This window comes from Contarinia nasturtii, unplaced genomic scaffold (assembly GCF_009176525.2).
Source record: "Contarinia nasturtii isolate CC-2019 unplaced genomic scaffold, AAFC_CNas_1.1 Cnas_scaffold_2806, whole genome shotgun sequence".
In the NCBI taxonomy this organism is placed as follows: domain Eukaryota; kingdom Metazoa; phylum Arthropoda; class Insecta; order Diptera; family Cecidomyiidae; genus Contarinia; species Contarinia nasturtii.
The window spans coordinates 1437730-1457940 of NW_022200123.1; the positions used below are offsets into that span (position 1 = coordinate 1437730).

General features: G+C 35.7%; 1 protein-coding gene across 4 annotated transcripts; it reads right to left on the minus strand.

The window, feature by feature from the left end:
• Positions 1-4865: 4865 nt before the first annotated feature.
• Positions 4866-19945, minus strand: LOC116349136 (inositol 1,4,5-trisphosphate receptor). 4 transcript variants are annotated; one of them, XM_031780416.1, is made up of 19 exons: positions 19904-19945; positions 15235-15728; positions 14531-15105; positions 14299-14447; positions 14111-14235; positions 13320-14046; positions 12632-13246; positions 12381-12538; positions 12155-12310; positions 11761-12056; positions 11491-11559; positions 11203-11237; positions 10607-11123; positions 9804-10537; positions 6803-9735; positions 6603-6736; positions 6198-6535; positions 5708-6127; positions 4866-5645 (listed from the first exon to the last, which is right to left on the minus strand). In XM_031780416.1, exons 2-19 carry the CDS (start codon positions 15333-15335, stop codon positions 5067-5069), a joined length of 8661 nt encoding a protein of 2886 aa, XP_031636276.1. In that variant the 5' UTR covers positions 15336-15728; positions 19904-19945; the 3' UTR covers positions 4866-5066. The 4 variants fall into 4 exon arrangements, with proteins under 4 accessions (XP_031636276.1, XP_031636278.1, XP_031636277.1 ...); XM_031780418.1 differs by lacking the exon at positions 19904-19945 and adding an exon at positions 19206-19556; XM_031780417.1 differs by lacking the exon at positions 19904-19945 and adding an exon at positions 18649-19179.
• Between the last annotated feature and the right edge of the window lie 266 nt (positions 19946-20211).

Genomic DNA, 20211 nt, shown 5'->3' on the forward strand with positions numbered 1-20211 from the left:
CTACTGTATGCCAACGGTCTTTTCGAGGCGCTGGCTATTTTAGTTGTTGCTTTTGTTGCATTAGTGGTAATCGCAGCTGTATTGTGTCAACTTGAGTTGCTGTTGAAAACAAAAATGAAGTCCATATATGAAAGGCTGAGAGTAAAAACAGCACGTCGCATCTCATCTCTTGCTCTCACTTACAGGAATTTCTGTTAGAAAGAGAAGGAGGTTGGATGTGACGTGCTATTTTTGCTCTCAGCGTCTCATATCATGTTTAACAAAACTAAGAATAAGTAGAAATAGAAACTTACGACTTAAAGTCAGTGTGATGCACCCATTTGGTGAATTGATATCAAGCATGTGATTAATAATTGGAGTCGTGTAAAATATGCATTTGTAATTTATGTCACTGGCAGTGAACAGTTTCAAGCCAGCATTTTTCCATCGTCCATTTAATTTTGCTGAATATGCAATAAAATGATCCAGATAATCAGCAACATCAAGCATATGCGAATCTTCAGTTGGATCTGCTTGTTTCATGCTTTTTGATTGCTCAACCAAACAATTGGATGGGTTGTACACAGTGAAGTGAACCGGTTTGACATTTCTCATACAAACCGATTTCGGAGCGGTATCTCGGAATTGGTTTCGTCTTGTGAAAACGAATCGGAGCAAGCGGAACGTTCTGAGAATTGTTTGTATGGTGAAATATGTGTACGTGAATAGCAATGCACACTAATGCACACACAGCCGTTGTACGGTCGTGTGTATACTGCACAGTGTAAACCATTTTCGGAACGTTCCGCTTTCTCCGATTCGTTCGGTAAGTGAAACCAATGAAATGGTTTGGTTTTGGCTCACTTCACTGGTTGTATTGTACAAAATAAAAATATTCTCATATTCGAATGTATTCAATATTGTCACTCAGCTGGATGTATTTTTTTGACATTTATCCAAGGTAGGAATTTCAATGGGCAATCAATGAGTTGTATTGTGCATGTTGTATTCGCATCGATAATAACACCGTTAATACGAAGGTCTTCGAATAGTTCCTACGAATAGTTCTGCAAAAAAATTATTGTTGTTCTCTTGATATCGGAAATATCGGTGTTGACAGGTAAACCAAGCACAATAACCGTTAGGCATTGTTAATTGAATTCGATATGAAAAACGATCGTACAATCCGTTTTGAGCTGTAAAGCAAACTATAAATGGTCGAACGACGACAACTCAAGGGGATATTCCTAGGGGGTAGACATGATTCATTTGATTCACTGTGATTCAAAAGATTCACATTGTTTAGATGACATTTGAAATGTCACTTATGTGTCATGAAAGAAATATTTATTGATAAATTAAAATTATTTGTCTTCGAAAAAATGATTTCTTGACGTTTTTTTTAAATGTATTAACTCATTATTTTTTTATCTATTTCGTGTTTTTCTAGTAAATTCCAAATAAAATCAACGATAATATTTAGAATTTGTTGAACGATCATGTTAGTAAAACCAAAATTGATGCTTATTTGACATTTGAATGATTCATTTGATTCACTGTGATTCACATGATTCAAAGTTTTATAATTCGTGTCTACCCCCTAGGGATATTTATAGAATGAATCTAGAAAAACTAGAAGAACTAGCAGAAAAACTGTCAGAACTAGTAGTGTGTTTCTAGTGCGTGAAGTTGGTTCGCAGTAATTTTTTTTATACACATTGTATGTGAAGGAGCCAACTTCACGCACTAGAAACACAAGAATTGCATGAATATCCCCATGCGACAACCTAAATTAGTTTTAAAAGATAATTTGAAATGTTTGAGAATTTTAAAAATATTCATGTAAACCTGCATGAAAAACAAAATGGCTTCAAAAAGTCGTCTAATACTATGGTTTGATTGTAAATTCGGTTCAATTCAAAATCTACTTACAATTGTCGGTGAATTTTATAATATCCTTGCTATTCAATAGATTTTCTTCACCTTTTTTAATGTTTAAATATTACTTTTCCGCACACACCTAGTGTGTAAGGTAAAGTATTGGAATTGGTCGAAAAATTAACACCCATAAAAAATGTGTTTTCTGGGTGTTTTTGGGGCCAGGGAACACGAATCTAGCGTTTTTTCGATGTCCGAATGCATTTATTACGTATCTTTTACCGTAAATATGAATTCATGAGAAAACTGAATCTGATATAAGTTTTGCGATACCAATAATTTTTGATAGACTTTTCAATGCCTGTAGGATATCGTAATCATGTGAAAATTTGCAGATGTTATTTTTTTTACAAAAAGCTTGAAGAAATTTCAATACAATTGAGTGGTACCTTCCATACAAAATTTTCGTTTTTGAGCAAAAAGTCCAAAATTTCGTTCGGGAAGTACCCCTATTATGCATTGACATCTCTTCAAACTCTCGGAATGTTATTTTTGTGTGAAAAAAATAACCTGTGCAAAGTTTCAGCTCATTACGATATCATACAGGCATGGCTTTCATACGAAAATCCAATTTTTTTGAAATTGTTGTATGAAAAGTGTGTCGAAATATATTTGTATCGCAAAACTAAGGTCATATTCGGTTTTCTCGTACCCAAAAACCCCCCAATACATATTTTTGAGTGTTTAGGAATCGAGAGTCGAGCGCTATCCATCCAAATACATTGTGACGTCACACATCTTACACAGAAACGGCATCTTTGTAAAACCGGCTAACTACAATGTAAAAGTATAGCGAGAGGGGAAGGGAGTGAATAAAAATGGGAAACAGATACGTTTGATTTACATTGTAGTTAGCCGGTTATTAATAGATCGTAGTGAGCCCTTATTGCGCTTGACTCTTGTTAAGAATACATTAAATATCACTTTTGGAAGAAAAATTGGATTTTTCCCATGGATGCCCATGGGCATCACACCAGACATGACAATTCACTCTATCAACCAAAGTCGCTCAAAATCTAATTCCTCGGCACCCCCAATCATCCTGTGAAGTAAGATTTTGAGTTAGTTTTCTTGTTTGAAAGTTATCGTGTTAACAAATTTTTGCGTACCGCGCACAGGGTACAGGGTACTTACATACATTCGGACATCAAAAAAACGCTAGATTCGTGTTCCCTGTCCCCAAAAACACCCAGAAAACACATTTTTGATAGGTGTTAATTTTTTGACCGATTCCAATACTTTACCTTACACACTAGGTGTGTGCGGAAAAGTAAAAATAGTTCTCATGTCGAAAAAAAATTAATGCATTAGAGGGTTAATATTTAATATTAAAATTTTATTTTGTGTTTTGTCGCCACACTTTTCCCAGACGATCAACTAACATGCCATCATGTGTGTATCTTGTTTGAAAAATGGAAATCAAATGTTGACACAGTCAAATCAATTAACCGTTAATTTTTATTTTGAATTTTCAATTTAGAAAAAAAAGATCAAAAGTCGTTGGAAAAATCATTTCGCTCGTATATTTTGATGAAATTTTTTTTAATGAAAAAAGCAAATAAACTCTCGAGAAGAAAAAAAAAATTGTACACGCATATTGCCTTCAAATAAAATAAAATTTTTCTTAATGATTTCCACTCCATACAGTTGCATGGGGTCAATCACGAAATTCTAGTGAATCTAGTTTTTGATAAGATTTCACTAGAAAACTAGAAAATTCTAGTGCGTGAAGTTGGCTCTCAGTAGTTTTTCATATAAATTACCCACGACCCTGTGGTTAAGAGCCACATGTTCTACCGACTGAGCTAGCCGGGCTTGCGGATAAATTGCGCAGTATGCTTCAAGAGCACTGCCGCATAACACGAACAAATGTGAAAAGGCGCGCAGACATTCTATCGGCAGATATTTATTTTTATAACAAGCTACAATTCATTGCACGAAAGTGCCAAAGGCATTCTTCTATTCGAATTTAATTAGTTAAAATCATTTAAAATCGTTTTGATATCGGAGGAATGGAATGGATGAACGGAAATCAAATTTTATTGAGAACTCGATATTTCAAACTTTTTTATGTCAGCGTGATATAGATTTTCAACGTGTTTTCTAATCTTTAATTAAATAATTTATCAATATTTCGATCAAATCCAATATATCCAATGTCTTTTGTACCCCATTGAGTTACGATTTTTCACATGATTTTCATATGAATGAAAAATAAAATGAAATAGCAACATAGCATTTTTAAAACGTAGAGTTGTTAGTATAGTTACACGGATTTTCAGCCCAAATCAATAATAAAATAAAAATAAATATAAATTATAAATGAACTAGATCGCTTGATATTTGCACACTTTCAAGATCAATTGAATCGGTTAGAATATTCGTGAGCCCAGGAAATTTGTTAAAGGAAAAGAGAAACATGTTCATATAAAAATTGTATGGGCACGTTGTAGTTTTATTTTGACAACTTCCTGAGGTCACGAATATTCAAGGCGGTTTTGAAAACAACAAATTGAAAACAACAAATGTTTCATGTTTCATGTATTTTCTTTAATTTGTTTGAATGTTTTGTAATTTTTAAACTAAAATTGCTAAATGAAATTCCTGTAAATGTTTCCATTTTGATTGTTATGATACGTATCTACTAATAGCTATGCATAATTTGGTGAATTTCATCAAATAAATTCGTGTCAATTGCTATATAGTTGATAACAGTGTTTTTATTTTAACTAAATTTTTATATTATTATTTTTTTTTCGTCTAAATTTTGACATTTGTGTATAAATCATATTCGAGGTGCATGCGAATAACAATAAATTAGACATTTTCAAATTGGATAAATTGTTTTGGAAATTATAAAAATAAAAACAAAATTGTTTTTGACCGGAATAAATTCGAAACATTTCAATTTTTAATTTCATCAAGGATTCAACAATTAAAATCGATCAATTTGAATAAAGTGTTTAACAATAAGTTTCTTTTTCGATATTTTCTATACAATTACAATAAATTCAATTCAATAAAAAAGAACTTTGTATATCTAAACTCAACAGAGATTTGTTTGAACTACTCTCTTAAAAATAATAAAATATATATGGATAGACGTGTGTTTGGTTGAAAAAATGGAAGAGAAATTGCAGATCTTTTTTTTATTTTCCAATATTTAAATGAAGAGACGATGAATACATCATTGATTTTGCGGCAGTTGTGCTCATGTGATTCATGCGTTGGGCTGTCATGTGATCTTTTAACTCCATAAGTTGTTCGGATAGTCGAGTTACAATGACTTGCGTTGTCTCGAGTTGAGCTTGTAGACTGCGCAATTCAATTTGCTCTTCGCTTACTTCGACGGCGGCCAAGGAAATCGCACGCAATCGTGGGAACCAATCCAATGTATTTGTTTTAACCATTCCGTAGACATATGATTCGGGGCCAGTGAATTCGGTCGGATCTTTTACTTTGACCAAAACAATAAAGTACAAATAGTGCCACATATTATGCTCACTTTTGATATGCTCTTCAAAACTAACGGTTTTATTATCGAACGCTGAACGATTCAAACCGCATATGAAACATGTATTCTTAAGAATTAACTCTTTTTGTTGCTTTTCACTACGCAAATCGGCGAATGTATCGATAATAACACCAAAAATCAAATTCAATACAATAATGATTACGATGAAGAAGAACAGCAAATCATATATAACACGCGCTATAAACAATGCTTCCTGAAAAGAAAAAAACAATTTTTAAAGAAATAATTGTGAATTTGGTTTTGTTAACCACTTACTGAAGAAGAGGGAGCGCGCAGAATATCACCAATACCACCGCCATTTCGTAGACCTTGATTGAGCGTGGTGATAATGCACATTACAAGGGAATCACAGGCACGCTCTTTACGTTCACCACCATCATCGGCCTCTTGTAATGCATCTTTTGAACACACCTGTTGCTCTGCATCATTCGTGCCTTTCGACAATGTTACATCAGGTGGATCATTACATGGTGGCAAACCATCACCTGATATTGATATAATTTCATCGTCAACGGGCACCAAGAAATCATCCTTAAAGAAAATGTAACCAATAATCGAAAATAGATAAACCAAAATCAATGCCAAAACCGCTGTGAATACGATCGATCGACCGTTTCGTGTTACCGATCGAATTACATTCAACAGAGTTTCTTCACGATAAACCACATCGAACAGCTGCAAAACAAAATTTTTTATTCAATTTTAAACGCTTGGCCAAAACAAAAATATCAAATGCTTTTCATACCAAAACGGAATAGAAAAATGGATGAACCAGCATGCCAGTCATGCAAAATACCATGTAACCAAAGTGGTAAATTAGCTGAGCGTCGGTTACGATTTTCAGAAGATGCTTCTCAAGTGTACCATGATTTCCCATCAAACTGACGATGTGAACACCTTTCAGAATGACAGTCAAAAAGCCTAACATCCAAATCGTCGGCGCCGGTCCAATCGAAAATATCATGCGTAATATGATTGAGGCGACAAGTGTGCGAATTCCAGATGGCCGAGGCACCGTAAACAAACTAATAAATGACAACAACATCACCGTCCATATCAGGCCAGATAAATGGGAATTCAGCTCTGAAATTAAATTTTATTACATTATAGCCCTCGTTTATATTGAAAAAAAAAGTACATTTTGTTTTACCTAAAATATTGCTCTCAAACGGATAGAAACATGCAATGATTGTATTTATCAGAACGACCAAATTGAAAAGAATGTTACTCCACAAAGTCATATAGCTGCTAACCCAAAACAAAGCTGGCTGTCCACGGAGTTTCCTGCAAATAAAAAATAAAATATTTTCAATAAAATGTGAATGTTCATTATTGCTGATGTACACTCACTTTTGCCATTTCATTTCATTGAACATTTCATCGGTTTTATCGAAAAAGTCAGCCACCTTTGAACCTTGATCGTCTCGTTCGGCTGTGTGAAATATTTTAATTTTGGTATCATTGGTTAGATACTCGCAAATCTCCGGAATTGGAAATACGATTTGTTCGAGTGTTCGATCGTGTCGAACGATTTCAATTTGTGCCGTGTGCGTAGCATAATATTGTAATGCAACATTTGTTTTACTAATTTCGCTGGATGGATGTGATGTGGTGCCGGCAGCGGGTGTGCTTGATAGATTCGATGATACTGTGTCAGTTGGTTTAAGTAATGCAGCTAATTCTTTATTATGTTGAGCCAATTGATGGCATAGAATGTAAATATTATGGCCAACCTCACGTGGCGATACACCGCCTTCATCTTGATCATCGTCACAATTGTACATGTCATCCATTTGTTCATGTTCGCTCAAAATCTCCTCTTGATGGAATGCTCGACACGCAACATCAACCAATTGCTTTGGATTCATATTGTATAAAATACGTTCCGCATTCTCGTTATCACCGCGACTCTCCATGATGGCCAGCAATAGCTTTGAGGCATTATTTTTCAGTTCTAACACCAAATCCATGCGATTCTTGCCAAGTGGATTAATGTCATTTAAAATCAAGGCCGTTATTATGTCCAAACCGTTTGATTCATGAATGGCAATGCAATTTTGATTCTCATGACACGGACCTTGACAGTATTCCGTTAACGTTTCCAATGTTTGATTTATTAATGCCACATTATTTTCATTTATGTACAAGCCAAGCAAACCAAGTCCACCGGTAGTTGAACCACAAATACAGTCTAAAAACATCAGAGTTTCGGATACCACATTGTAATTGGTTTTATTGTTCTGATGTCGTAGCCAATTTTGTAAATCGGGATTATGATTTTCGCATAGAAGTTGTAAGAATCGAAGCACCGGCTGCATAACCAACACTTTTGTTGATAATTTATTGTTATCGTCTTTTTCTTTGCGCTTCTCCAGTTTATCGGCTAAAATTTCTTCGAGTGCATTGCCCATATTAACAGTTAACTGATCATCACTACCATTACAACTACTTCCGGGTGGTATGAGATTTCTTGCAGCAGCATACGCTTGGGCCGTTGCTAAACCGGCATTATTCAATTCATCGCGCAATTCATCTGTTATCACAATGCCATTTGATTGTTTGTTTGCTTGTTTTTTTGAGATTTTATCCAATTCTTTTCCATCCTGTTTTGATTCGTTTGTTGTTTTGTTCGCAATATCAGTGGTATTGACGGTGACCGTTGATTTAATTTCTTGTTGTGCATCTTTCATTTTATCGTAAAACACTTTGAAAAATGATTGACTCAGCTCAGCATTTTGGAATTTATTGAACATGCTACGCTGAATGATTGGATTGCCACCTTCAAGTAATGCGATACCTAATTCAACACCTTCAACAAAAATCGATGGTGAATTCACCGATTTAATAACTAATTCCACCACCAAATTTGATGCTCCCTCTTTATCCAAATGACTTTGTACTTCGTGCAATGTTCGTTCGGCCCGCTGTAGAAATTTCGCACCAGGGCCATGTGTTATCGACAGACCCGATGAATTCGGTTCCGTTTTAGATCCAACAATGTTTGGTGGAATTGCTTTTGGTTTGGCGCCCACTGTTTTGCCCAACACATTTGGACCGTTGCCCGTCAAATGGTTGAGCGCATGATGAGACTTATCGCAGAATGCATCCGCAAAATAACGACGAAGCAATGTATTACGCAAACTATCACCTTTTTCACCATACTCCGTATCCATTGCCATCATTTCGCGCAGCGTTCGCAACACTTTAACGCACAGTTTCTCTTCTTTTTCTTCCAACAATTTTTCAGCGTGTTTTATGAGCCGCCGTATAAAGCCACCGTTTTCACAGATCTTTCGAGATTCCGAACCTTCGGGAAATAGTAATTCAGATCGATATAAAATATCCACTAATAGTGACAATTCGGCTTCAACCAATGGCTTCAATTGATTGTACAACAGCTCCAAAATATCCTGTAGACCTTCGATAATGGTACGATCAAGTCGCATCACTTGCGATGGTGCACGTTCAATTTTCGGTTGTTTGGATGCCAGTAGCCATTTGCTTGTTTGTCGTGTTAACAACGCCGATTTATTGAACATCATCAAGAGCTGATTTTCCAATTCAACGGGGAAGGCGATGGCACGCTTTTGCGCCACTTCGGTCAATGTTCGAATACAATTTTCAACATGAAATTTCTGGGGTGATGGTATTCTATTGCATTTAGTCAGGCGATAAGCCGATTGAACGATTTGAATGAAGATGGTTTGATGCGTTTGCAAAACGGTTGATTGATCCGAAAAAGGACTATTGAAAAATGTCGTTAAACAATTCATAACTTCATAAATTACATAGTTCAGTAGTTCTTGTTCGCACGTTTCCGTTGATTTTGATGTTGAAGTCGCCACAACTGTGGATTTTTGAGCATCATTGTCAGTTACCACGATTGGAACGGCAATTAAACGATTTATATCGGCCAAGAAGGAGTTTTCAAATAAATTCCACATATGATGTGACGAATAAATTTCCTTCATCTCAACTTCTGTGTCGATGTAGCAATGGCTCAAAAAATCAACATAGGCTATTTTTACTTCTGGCAAACAATCCGGATGGGAAATCATTGCAATTATGTCTTCTAGTGTCAGTAAACTATTGCATTTAATTTCCGTATAGACATTTTTGCCCATCGTACAGCAGGCCAATAGTTTTACCAGCTCAACATGGTACTTGATCGGTCCATCATCTTTCAGTGTTCCGGCTGTTTTTTGTTGCATCATCGCGATGAATTGATTGAACGACGATTTATCATTGTAAAACACAAGAACATCTTCGCCAGCATTTATTAACTATTAAAAAAAACCCAAAAGAAATCGATTAATGACAAATAAAAGAATGAAGTAAAGAAAGTAAGTACCTCTTGCATAACCATATCTTGACACTTGCGAATAAATTGATTTTCGGCCTTGACAATTGTTTGCAAGAATTTCAAATACTCAACGTGTCGACCGTGAATTTCAATCGAATGCACAAAATGTTGAACAACTTTCTCGTTCACTTCATTGCATAGTGCCAAATTGTCTTTGAATATGCTGCATACGGTTTCAGCATCCAAAATGCCGGGATTCAAGAACATATCCAACTGTTTGTGCATAAGATTTTGATTCTGTTGATTTCCCAAACAGAAATTTTGCAGAAACTTATGCGCAACACGCATTAGTTCATGCATTTGTGTGTCTTTCTCATCATATGGCACTTGGAGTAGATCAAGTACAATTGTATGCACACCAACATTACGAAGCAAACGCTGTTCATGTTTACGTGGTTTTACCACGTCGCCCGACGAACCACTTGACACACACAATTTATTCATTCGACGTAGAATTTGTTCGACTTTTTTGTATTCTTGATTTTGATCAAACACACCATCGTCGTCCACAAAAAATCCAAAACTCGAATCATCTTTCTTTAACACAGAGTTTGGTTTCTTTGAACTGCCTTCGCCCGCCGAAGAATCTCCAACTTTTGATTCAACGCCGAAAGCTTTTGAATCGGATGTCTCCGCAACAGTCACCGTACTTTCATCAGATGGCTTCGATTTGTAGACCCACAGTTCTGATTTCTCAACGCATTGACGCAACACATCCAAATCTAAATCGAAGGACATGTCATTTGTTTAGTTTGTGAATTGAATTTTTAAAATTCTGATATTAAAATTACCTGATTTAATTTGTTTATAGGATTCAACGTCACTGTCGCTAACCAACAATTGAACCTGTCGAAAAGCGTTCAACACTTCTTGCCGTTGACTGAAATGACGAAATAGTAAATGCAATGCGCCCGAAACCAACGGTGGATAATCGTGCATGATCAAATGCAACAAAACACGTAGGAATGTTCGTCCGCCTTGGCCGTCTAGATCAAGATGCGATGGTTCTTCATCACAAAATATTTTCTCTGCTTGCATTCCAATCGATTCCAAATCGATATTTTTCTGACGCAAATTGATCTCATCGCTTGATTTTTGTGGATCACATTCATCGAATTCTTTCTTAAAAATTGACAAAAGGCATGAAATTCGATAGTCCAAACGTACATCCGAAATGAATTGCAAAATTTCAATGATTTTCAGTTTGGTGTCCATCACAAGCGGGTATTCTTTCATCAGCTGAGTTACGGATTTGCGTTGTTGCACCGAAATGGCTGGCGTCACAATCGGTCCCAGCATCACAGTGCCCTACGGAATTAAAACGAAAATAGATTAAAAATTATGCACTTTCTTAAATCGCAAAGTGGTTTTCTATCTAAATACATACCATATCGCCAATCGAACGCAGCACTCCACCGTCAGCTATTTACGAAATAAAAATAAATTAGATTTAAATCTAAACACAAATTGAAAACATGCACGTATCAAATAACGTGCAGAACATAAACCAATGACACACTTAAACTGGTGCATGCATTTGCTATTCAAGCCAAAATAGAATCGAAACGAAAAAAAAGAAGAAGTAATAAATAAACGAAAAGTCATGAGGCATTCTCACAAACAACAGCAACAACAAAAAGAAATGGCAACACAACCAAACCAAACTTGAACTTACTGTCTTCCTCTTTCTCTTTATTAGTAGTATTAGTATCAAGTTCGCTATCAGATTCCTCTTCGGAGGCGGCTTTTGTTTTTTATTTGCGAAAGCATGAATGTGTGTTTGAATTGAGTTGTTAATGACAATTTGATATAAATGTATATAAATTTCATTCTTATTCTAATCTTCGTCGTAAATTTAATTTTGACATTTGCTCCAATTTCAAAGAAAGAATTTTGTTTGAATGGAGTACAAGTAAGAAAAAATGTGCGAACGAATGATACTTACATCCAATGTCACCGGTTGGCATGGCGCCAACCATACCATTTGCATCAGCACAATCTAAAATGCTGAGCAATGTTTTGGTCAGTCGAAGTAAATCGCTAAAACTATAGAATCCAAAATAGACAAGATCTCGTGCCAGTTTTACTACTTCGAACGTCAGCTTATTTTGATCTTGATTTGCAAATAGCCACTTTTTCATCGCCACATTACACAAATAATTTTCGACAAACGCAATTGTTGTATTGAACCGTGCCCGAACCGCTTCTTTATTCGAATCGGGTTGTTTTTTCGAATCATAGCTACAAAATGACAGTGATTGATTTCATAAGTGTTAGCTCATAACAGACGGCGTTGAAATATGTGTAAAAAAACAAAACCATTAATGATTGATACTCACTCGTCAATCGACATTTTCGATGGTATTTCCGACCACAATCGAGCATATTTCACCGGTGTAACCGGTTCTTGGGGATCGCGATCAACATGCAAGTGAAGCATTAATCGACAAAAGGATGAACGCAAATCATGCGAAACCGTTTCATCCGACATGCATCTGAAAAGGTTAAATTGAACATGATTTTTTATGTTAGTTCCTGTTTTATACGGGATGGGACTGTACTCACTTCAAAATGAGGTCGATATCCAAGTGTTGTGACAAATTGTTGAGGGCAAGATATTGCCGATTCAAGCACATATTCGAAAATAAATTCAATTGATGTCGATAATAGTCCAAAATGCCATGTTCATCGTTCAACGACAACTCCAGCATCGATTTACTTTGCTGCGAAAGAGCAATCAATAGATTTTTTTATTTTATTTGGCACATTTCCAAATCCAATTTCAATCCACACACACACACACAAAAAATGCTTACCATTCGGTTATGCCACAAAAGTCGCACTTGAAAATTCTGCTTTACTTCCTGTAATCGACTGTCATTTTCAAGCTCTTTTTCATCTTCCGTCTTTTCGGCCGGATCTTTTTCAATGTGAATTAATGGCGGCGGTTCACACTCAACGATTTCAGTTTCAATTAAAATATCCGAATTTTTGGCACTCAACACACTTTTGCAAATGAGCTCTTGTGTAACAGCGATTGCACGCCGATTTGACACACATAAATCGGATAAATAATCCAAAAATCGTGAATCCCAATTGGCCATATTTTTTCGTACCAATCCGACGAACGTTTCAATTTCAGCGGCTGTGATATGTTTTTCGAGTAATTTACGATTATTGTGTAACAAAGCGGTGATTGTGTCTTCGGCCAAAATGTCGTAGCCAATTTGCTTTTGCATCAGACCAAAATGTTTGGCAATATATTCTTGATTTTTTCGATAATCCTGTTGGCTCAAACGCAATATACGGTAGCACAATCGAAATATGTACTTGTAAACGCCATTCTTTGGATCGCTTAAATCGTCGAGACGCAAAAATGGTACCATTTTATCACTATCATCCTCACTTGGCACTTGTGTTTCGAATGGAACCTTGAATACATAAAAAAAGGAATGAATAATGACTTTAAGTTCCATGTAAAGTTGGCCATTTGTTAACGCTCACCTTCAACAGGACGAATAGTTGTTTCAAAATCTCTTGTTCACGTAACAATTTTTGTCGATCACGATTCGGATTGTTAATGGTTAATTCGAGCGCTTCACTTTTACTCTGTTCATTCTCCAATCCGGCAATGAAATACACAATATCTTGTAATAGTGCGATCAAAGGACGACGTTCGTTGTGAGTCAATGAACCATTTTTCAATTTGGTATTCATTGCTTCGAGAACTTTGCACGCATCATTGGCAAAATCCAAGTCACGTACTTCAAACGGTGGCACTGGAATCAAGGCAAACGCTTCTTTGTCTTCTTTGATAAATGAACAACAGACTTTTGACATGACCGGCTTATCTTCGTCCACATCGATCGGCTGTGATGTGGCATGAACCCATGAATTTGAACATAAATGTCTCATCCGCACATAGCTTGATTGTGGCACCAACGAATCGATGCGAGTCATTGTGGTTGAATCTAATTCAAATACCGATGCTAAATCACTTGAATATGATACCGGAACCAAGCGGTATGTTGGCGATGGACCTTGATGCGTTGGTATGCTCGACTCCATATCAATTCCAAGGCCAAGTCTTTGTGCTAACGGTGTGTTTAATGCGCTATTTATTACCGATGAATTTGCAATCGATGTATTTGGATTTACTGGTGCGGATGTATCCAGTTCAGCGGCCAAATAAAATCCAGTAGCCAAATGCTTGAAGCGATACAAGGAATTCCTGAAATTAAAAATGATAAAATAAGTGAAAAATAATTGGGGTTTGGAGTGAACAAAAAGATTACCAATGACCAGCACCGCCTCTGCATGGATCATGTTGAACAATGTCAATTTCCCACAATGCTTTGCTACTTGTTGCCGCTGTTGCACTCGTTCTGCCAGTCGTGCGAAGAAACACGTGTTGTTGTTTCTAAAAACCATTTCACATTTATCGTCGTATATTTTTAAATTAAATATCAAAGTTTATGTTTACCTTATAGGCGTTCATTGTCAAGAATTTCTCTTGTTCGGCATGAAACAGACGCACAACATCGCCCCCTTTCAAAACATCGTCTTGGTTTTCAGTGTGCTTTAAAAATAGTGTAATTTTCCATGATGTTGACGAATTCAGCACGTTAACCTCTTTGCAAGGAAACAATTGTATTCAAATTCTTGTAATTGCTGATGAAACAGATATGCACACACTCAGAGAAAAAAACACTTACCGTTGCAACCAGGATTATCGGGCAATTCATAATTGGCGGCAACATGTAAATTTTGTTGATCAGCTTGTACTGGATTCAAAATAACCTTATCGCCGATCACGACATTATCACCGGTTGACCGCAATTTATAAAATGGTGATATATAAAACCATGACCCTTCATTACCATTTGCATCTAAATACACGCGCATCGCATTCTTCTCCAAATACGATGGCAACCGTTTGTTGACGGTGAGATATTTATTTGATTTTAAATGAAGTAATTGTACGATACTGCCGTAAGGGACGACATTACCAAGTAATTTCTTATTTTCGCTTTCATTTTGTTTCTTCTCGATTTCGGCCGCATGATGTAATCGCTTCAAAAGGCTTGTATCGGTATTTGTTTCACTGCTCGATCCACCCATTCCACCATTGTTGATATTTTGTGCATTTTGTTTGGCCGCATTCCAGAATTGTTTCTGTGCCGAATATCGATTCATCGGACATATTTTGATTAAACAATCGCGAAACTTTTTCGGTGGACTATTTAAATTGCCTGCCTCCGGACAAACAACTGTTCGATCATCAACCAAACTATAATCAATGTTGTTGAAAATAAAATAACGTAAATTGGTAATAAATTCAAATACAATAACATATTTAATTGGTCTAATTAGTGGAAATGGCAACAACGTATATATGAAAAATAAAATCACAACTTACCCGAGCGTACTTAGAAAGCCGCAAACACTGCCTTCTGCGTACAGCGACACAATATCGCCAAGATGCAAAAAACTCGATGAATCCATTTTCGAATCGTTCATACTAGATTCAAGCGAACCGATGTATGGATGTGAACCAATGAATTCGTGTCAAATTCGATTATTGCGTGTATTGACATTCGAATTCGATGACCACTTTCAGCTAAACCACATTTGAATTTATTTCCCAATTAATGAGCGAATGACGACCGAATCACTATATATGCGATCTCGTTTTAGATGCCCAATTTAGCTGTCACAAAACAATCCGTTTGTTTGTGTTTTATTTCGGTGTTTGTTGCTATTGATATTTAATAACTATTATTCACTTTTTATCACTCCAAATATGTAATCGGCTTGTAATTCTACATTTAGATAAGTGTTTTCGTCGGTGTGCTATTGTATCCGATATACTATATTATACTTGCGACGCACTCATAGGTTTTCACTAAATAGCTTTAAATAATATACAATTAATTGTCAATATATGACATCTGACTTCTCGGGTCTAATTTCTTTCGTTTGCGTGTATTCGTATGCGTGCGTGTGTGTGTATGTTTCACTATCACTCGATTTAATACATTGTATAGCGACAGATATGTTTATTTGTCATTTTTTTGGCGACAACAAAAACAAAATAAAACCGGCTTAATCTGTGAACATGACAACGAAACATGCCATTCCATTGCCGCTGCCATATGAACGCGTGTATAACGTGAACCATTTTTGTTGTTGTTCTTACATACATATCAAAATCGAGGTGTATCTTTTTCGTCACACGGAATTAAATTCGTTTCAACAAAAAAAAAAAATCTATGTCATCTTCGCAATAAATGCTGATTTTTTTTTATTGTCTTCATCAGATGAAATCTGGGTATTTTTTCACCGTCTGTTCACAACGCGTGCCGCTTTTAATAAATTGTTATTGGTGTATTCATGAGAAACGATATGACAGTGTACATCACATTTCTTTTCTGTTGTTCCGACGATATTGCTCATGTGCTGTTTAAAGATGTGCCGTACAACGATTTTCAAGAACAAAGCACAATCGATGCTTGTGAAACGATGTATAATAATCTTCTTTATGCGATTATAAAACTGAATCATGTCGTGGATAAGTGGGACATTGAAATTATACACATCATTCTTTTTGTTCTTTTCTCTGAGTCTTTTATTTGAGTTGCTGGTCATGTTTGGGGGCCACTCGAGTATCAATGCAAGTATTTGTCATTATATCGCGCGATTTGCTGGGTTAGATTACATTTAAAAAAATGTTCTCTTTGAAAGAAAAAAGCGATTTGCCGGTGATAGGCATGTATGTGTTTGTGGCCTGTTACATTCTGTATAATTACGAATAAAGTCGATACGGTCTTTTTTTTTCATTGATACAAAAATAAACAACAATTAAAATAACAATGAAATGTTTTGTTGCTTGTGTATACATGGTTTCGACGTTTTCTTGAATTTTTTTCAGTTTCTAAACGCCATTGAGTTTATTGTAAACTGTCGAAATAGAAATTCTTCGCATTAGTTTAAGCGACTGCGAAGCAACACAATAATTTCAAAGTATGGAAGGTTCGGTACATACGTGAATCACACGTTTACAAGCCGTTCAATTTGTTTTCCGCGCTCACACATGACAAAAATAGCATTAGTTGTTAAAAAAGCGACCAGATAATCATCGAAACATGTACATCATATCATCATATGAATGATGGAGTCATTTGTGAGCGCACAAACATTCTTTCATCACACAATTTACTCATTTAAGCGAACCATTATTTTTTGCTCGCTATACTCGCAAAACAATTTATGACTTGGCGAATTTCTGTTTGCTTTTCTTTTTATGAAACTACAAAAAAGAAAAAGCCCGCAACAAATTATTTGCTCATACAATAATGATAACATTGGCGCAGAAAGTCTTCATTAAATATTCATTATACGGTGAGTGTTTTGTCGACGCAGCAAAACGATTGATAAAATTGCTTATCAATGATGGAAAGAGCAGTGAAATGTGCCTCATTAAAAATTCAGCAAAACGATCCAACCAAAAATAGGTTACGGCGCTTAAAATAGGCACAAAAACGCGTCGAACACACACATTTGTACTTTACCAAACCGGCAAATGGATTGACAGCCAATCGAATTGGATTGAATTGAATTGAATTGGTAGAGAGCATGCGACCAAGCAAACAACAATGCTTAGTAAACAAGCGTACATTGTGCACACAGTAATCAATGGATGGTTGCCGTTTCTCGTTTCGAACAAATAAAAGACGCTTTAACAAATTACACGGCATACCGATGTTGAAATATTAAAATGTCGATATATTTTTACGCCTCGTTCATTTACATGTATTGCCGAAGCGGTACCATATAGCTGGTGCTTAATTGATGCAATTTGCTTTTGTGTCCGTTTTCTCTATATTTGTTAGCGGCATTTTGAGAATTATAATTGAGGGAACAATGGCTCCTATGGGACGCAGTGTGCTATATAGAACAAAAATCACATTCATATTTAAAAACTTCCATTTTGTTGAATCGTATTGATTAACACCATTCAATTTGTTTAACTCAAACGATTTGAAGTTTGATATTTTCTACAATGTTTTCAGCATTAAAACATTGAATATCCGATGTAATGCAAATTGACGTTTTGGTTTATGCGAATGCGTCTAATTGAAAAACCACAAACAACGATGAAATCAATTTTTCCCCCCTTGACAAATAACACCAAATACCACAACATCAGCTTGATTCAATCAATGGGCTCTATCTCATGTTTACTTGAGCACACATTTTGTTCATGTATTTTACTGATCGCTTTCGCGATTTTATTTCATTAAAATAACTAGAATTCATGCTAATTGCGAATTCCAATTAAAGTTTGTTCATTTTGTTTTTGTTGTTGCCGCCGCCGCTGCTGTTGCCGCCGACGTTGCCTCTGCCACTGTCGATTACTATAAATCCATTTCAAATCGAAAACTACAACGATCAACAGACGCGAAAAAAAGGCAACACACTGAACGATATAAGATGATAGAAAAAAACTACAAAATCAAATTCAAGCGCATAGTAATGAGTTTTTTCTTCTATCTGTGCTGGGAGTTTATATGCTAGATTTACATTTAACCGCAACAGAGCCATAAGTTTAAAATATTGGCGAATAATTTTTTTCTATACAATAATTTTGATTCACTAAAACACTTTGATCGGTTTGCGGTGATTTTTGCATGTGTTTTTGCTGTGTTATTATTATTTTTGAACTCGTGATACGAAGGTAGCTTGTTGTTTACTTTTTTCTCCATGGATCTTCATAAAATTTAATTGTTCACGTTTTTTTGATAAATTTGAAAAGAGAAGAGAAAAAACATACAAACACTTGAATGCATCGCCCACCGAATTACCATACAATTTCACTCCCTTGTAATTTTCAATTTTATTATTAGCATAATTTTCTGTAAAACAAAAAAGATTTCGTGCCGCAGCCGATTAATGGAGATTGTTTTAAGCGCGACTGTACGCAAAATTGGCGAGAAAATTCGTTTTAAGATAAATTAACAAGGATAAAAACAAGTAGATAAACACGAACACAGAAAGAAGAGAGAAAAAAAAGAGGTAACGGCCGTAAGAACGAACCGAAAACGTACCGAATAAAATTGAAACTGAAAACAATGTTGCGTCATATGAATGGCAACACGAGCTAGCAAACAACCTTATCAGCTCGGTGTGTTCAAACAAATACATTCACACACACACATTCACATATACACACACCCATGCTACATTAAAAGAGAAAAAAAAGCACACTCGAACAGAAAAACCATAACAGAATTAGAGTGAAACCGCGCGCTTAACACGACACACAAACAAATCAACCGAAGAGTAAGAGGGACAGAAGTAGATTGAGTGACAGAAAAATCTTGAACATACATAGAACTCCGTCGCTTTTGTTTTTGTTGCTGGATTTCTTCCGTTTTTGTGTTTTGTAATGTAATGCCGTTTTACTCTCAAGCGAATGTCACACAAAATGATACTACACATGCACCACTAACACCGTGACACGATGGCAAATGAATAATAACAATAATAACAAACAGCGAGACGAGAGAATTGTTACGTGGATGCTGTGTGCAAAGGCAGCACACCGCCAACATGAACCGACCACCGTTTCACTCAAGTGATTCATATATGCACAAAAATTGACTGGATATTTTCGTTTATTTTATCAGATGTTTGCATTGACATTGATGTGTTACAAACAAATACATTCGCACACATACTAAAATAGATTCGATTTTACAAAGACGAAAAAAAAATCCACCACAATGAATTAATGTATGCCAATCAATTAGCAGCACTGATTTTTATAGTTCATCGAAAATCGATGTCAAACAAGAAAAATGCAACTGACAAATTCCACTCCCGAAAAAAGTATTTTTTTCTTCTTTTGGAGAAATAATAATATTTCACTATTCATACATATTTCAAGAAATATTTCAAAATCGAATGTGAATTAACGAGATCAAACACACAAACGAAGCAAAAAAGAAATGTATGAATAACTGATATTGATCTAATCATAATGAAAAAAAAAATCACAAATTTTTGTATATGCAAACTTGACACACCGATACGATTCGCAAGACAGACATTCTCGTAACACTTTCATTCACGTACTAACATCAGCAGTGATCTGAGATGACAGCAAAAGTTCACATACAAATTCCAGAATATAGTAACATTGAGTCTCTATTTAACTCACTCACTCGCTCTCGCTCGCTCCTATTCACTACGACTTTAGTTTATGTAGTTGTGCGTTTTGGCAGCTGATATTGTCAATGCGGAATGTTTTGTCTGTTGTTACCGTAACCCGTATGAAAATCAATTAAAATGTTAAATTGATTATTTCGATAATATGGCCATTCGGTGAAAAGTC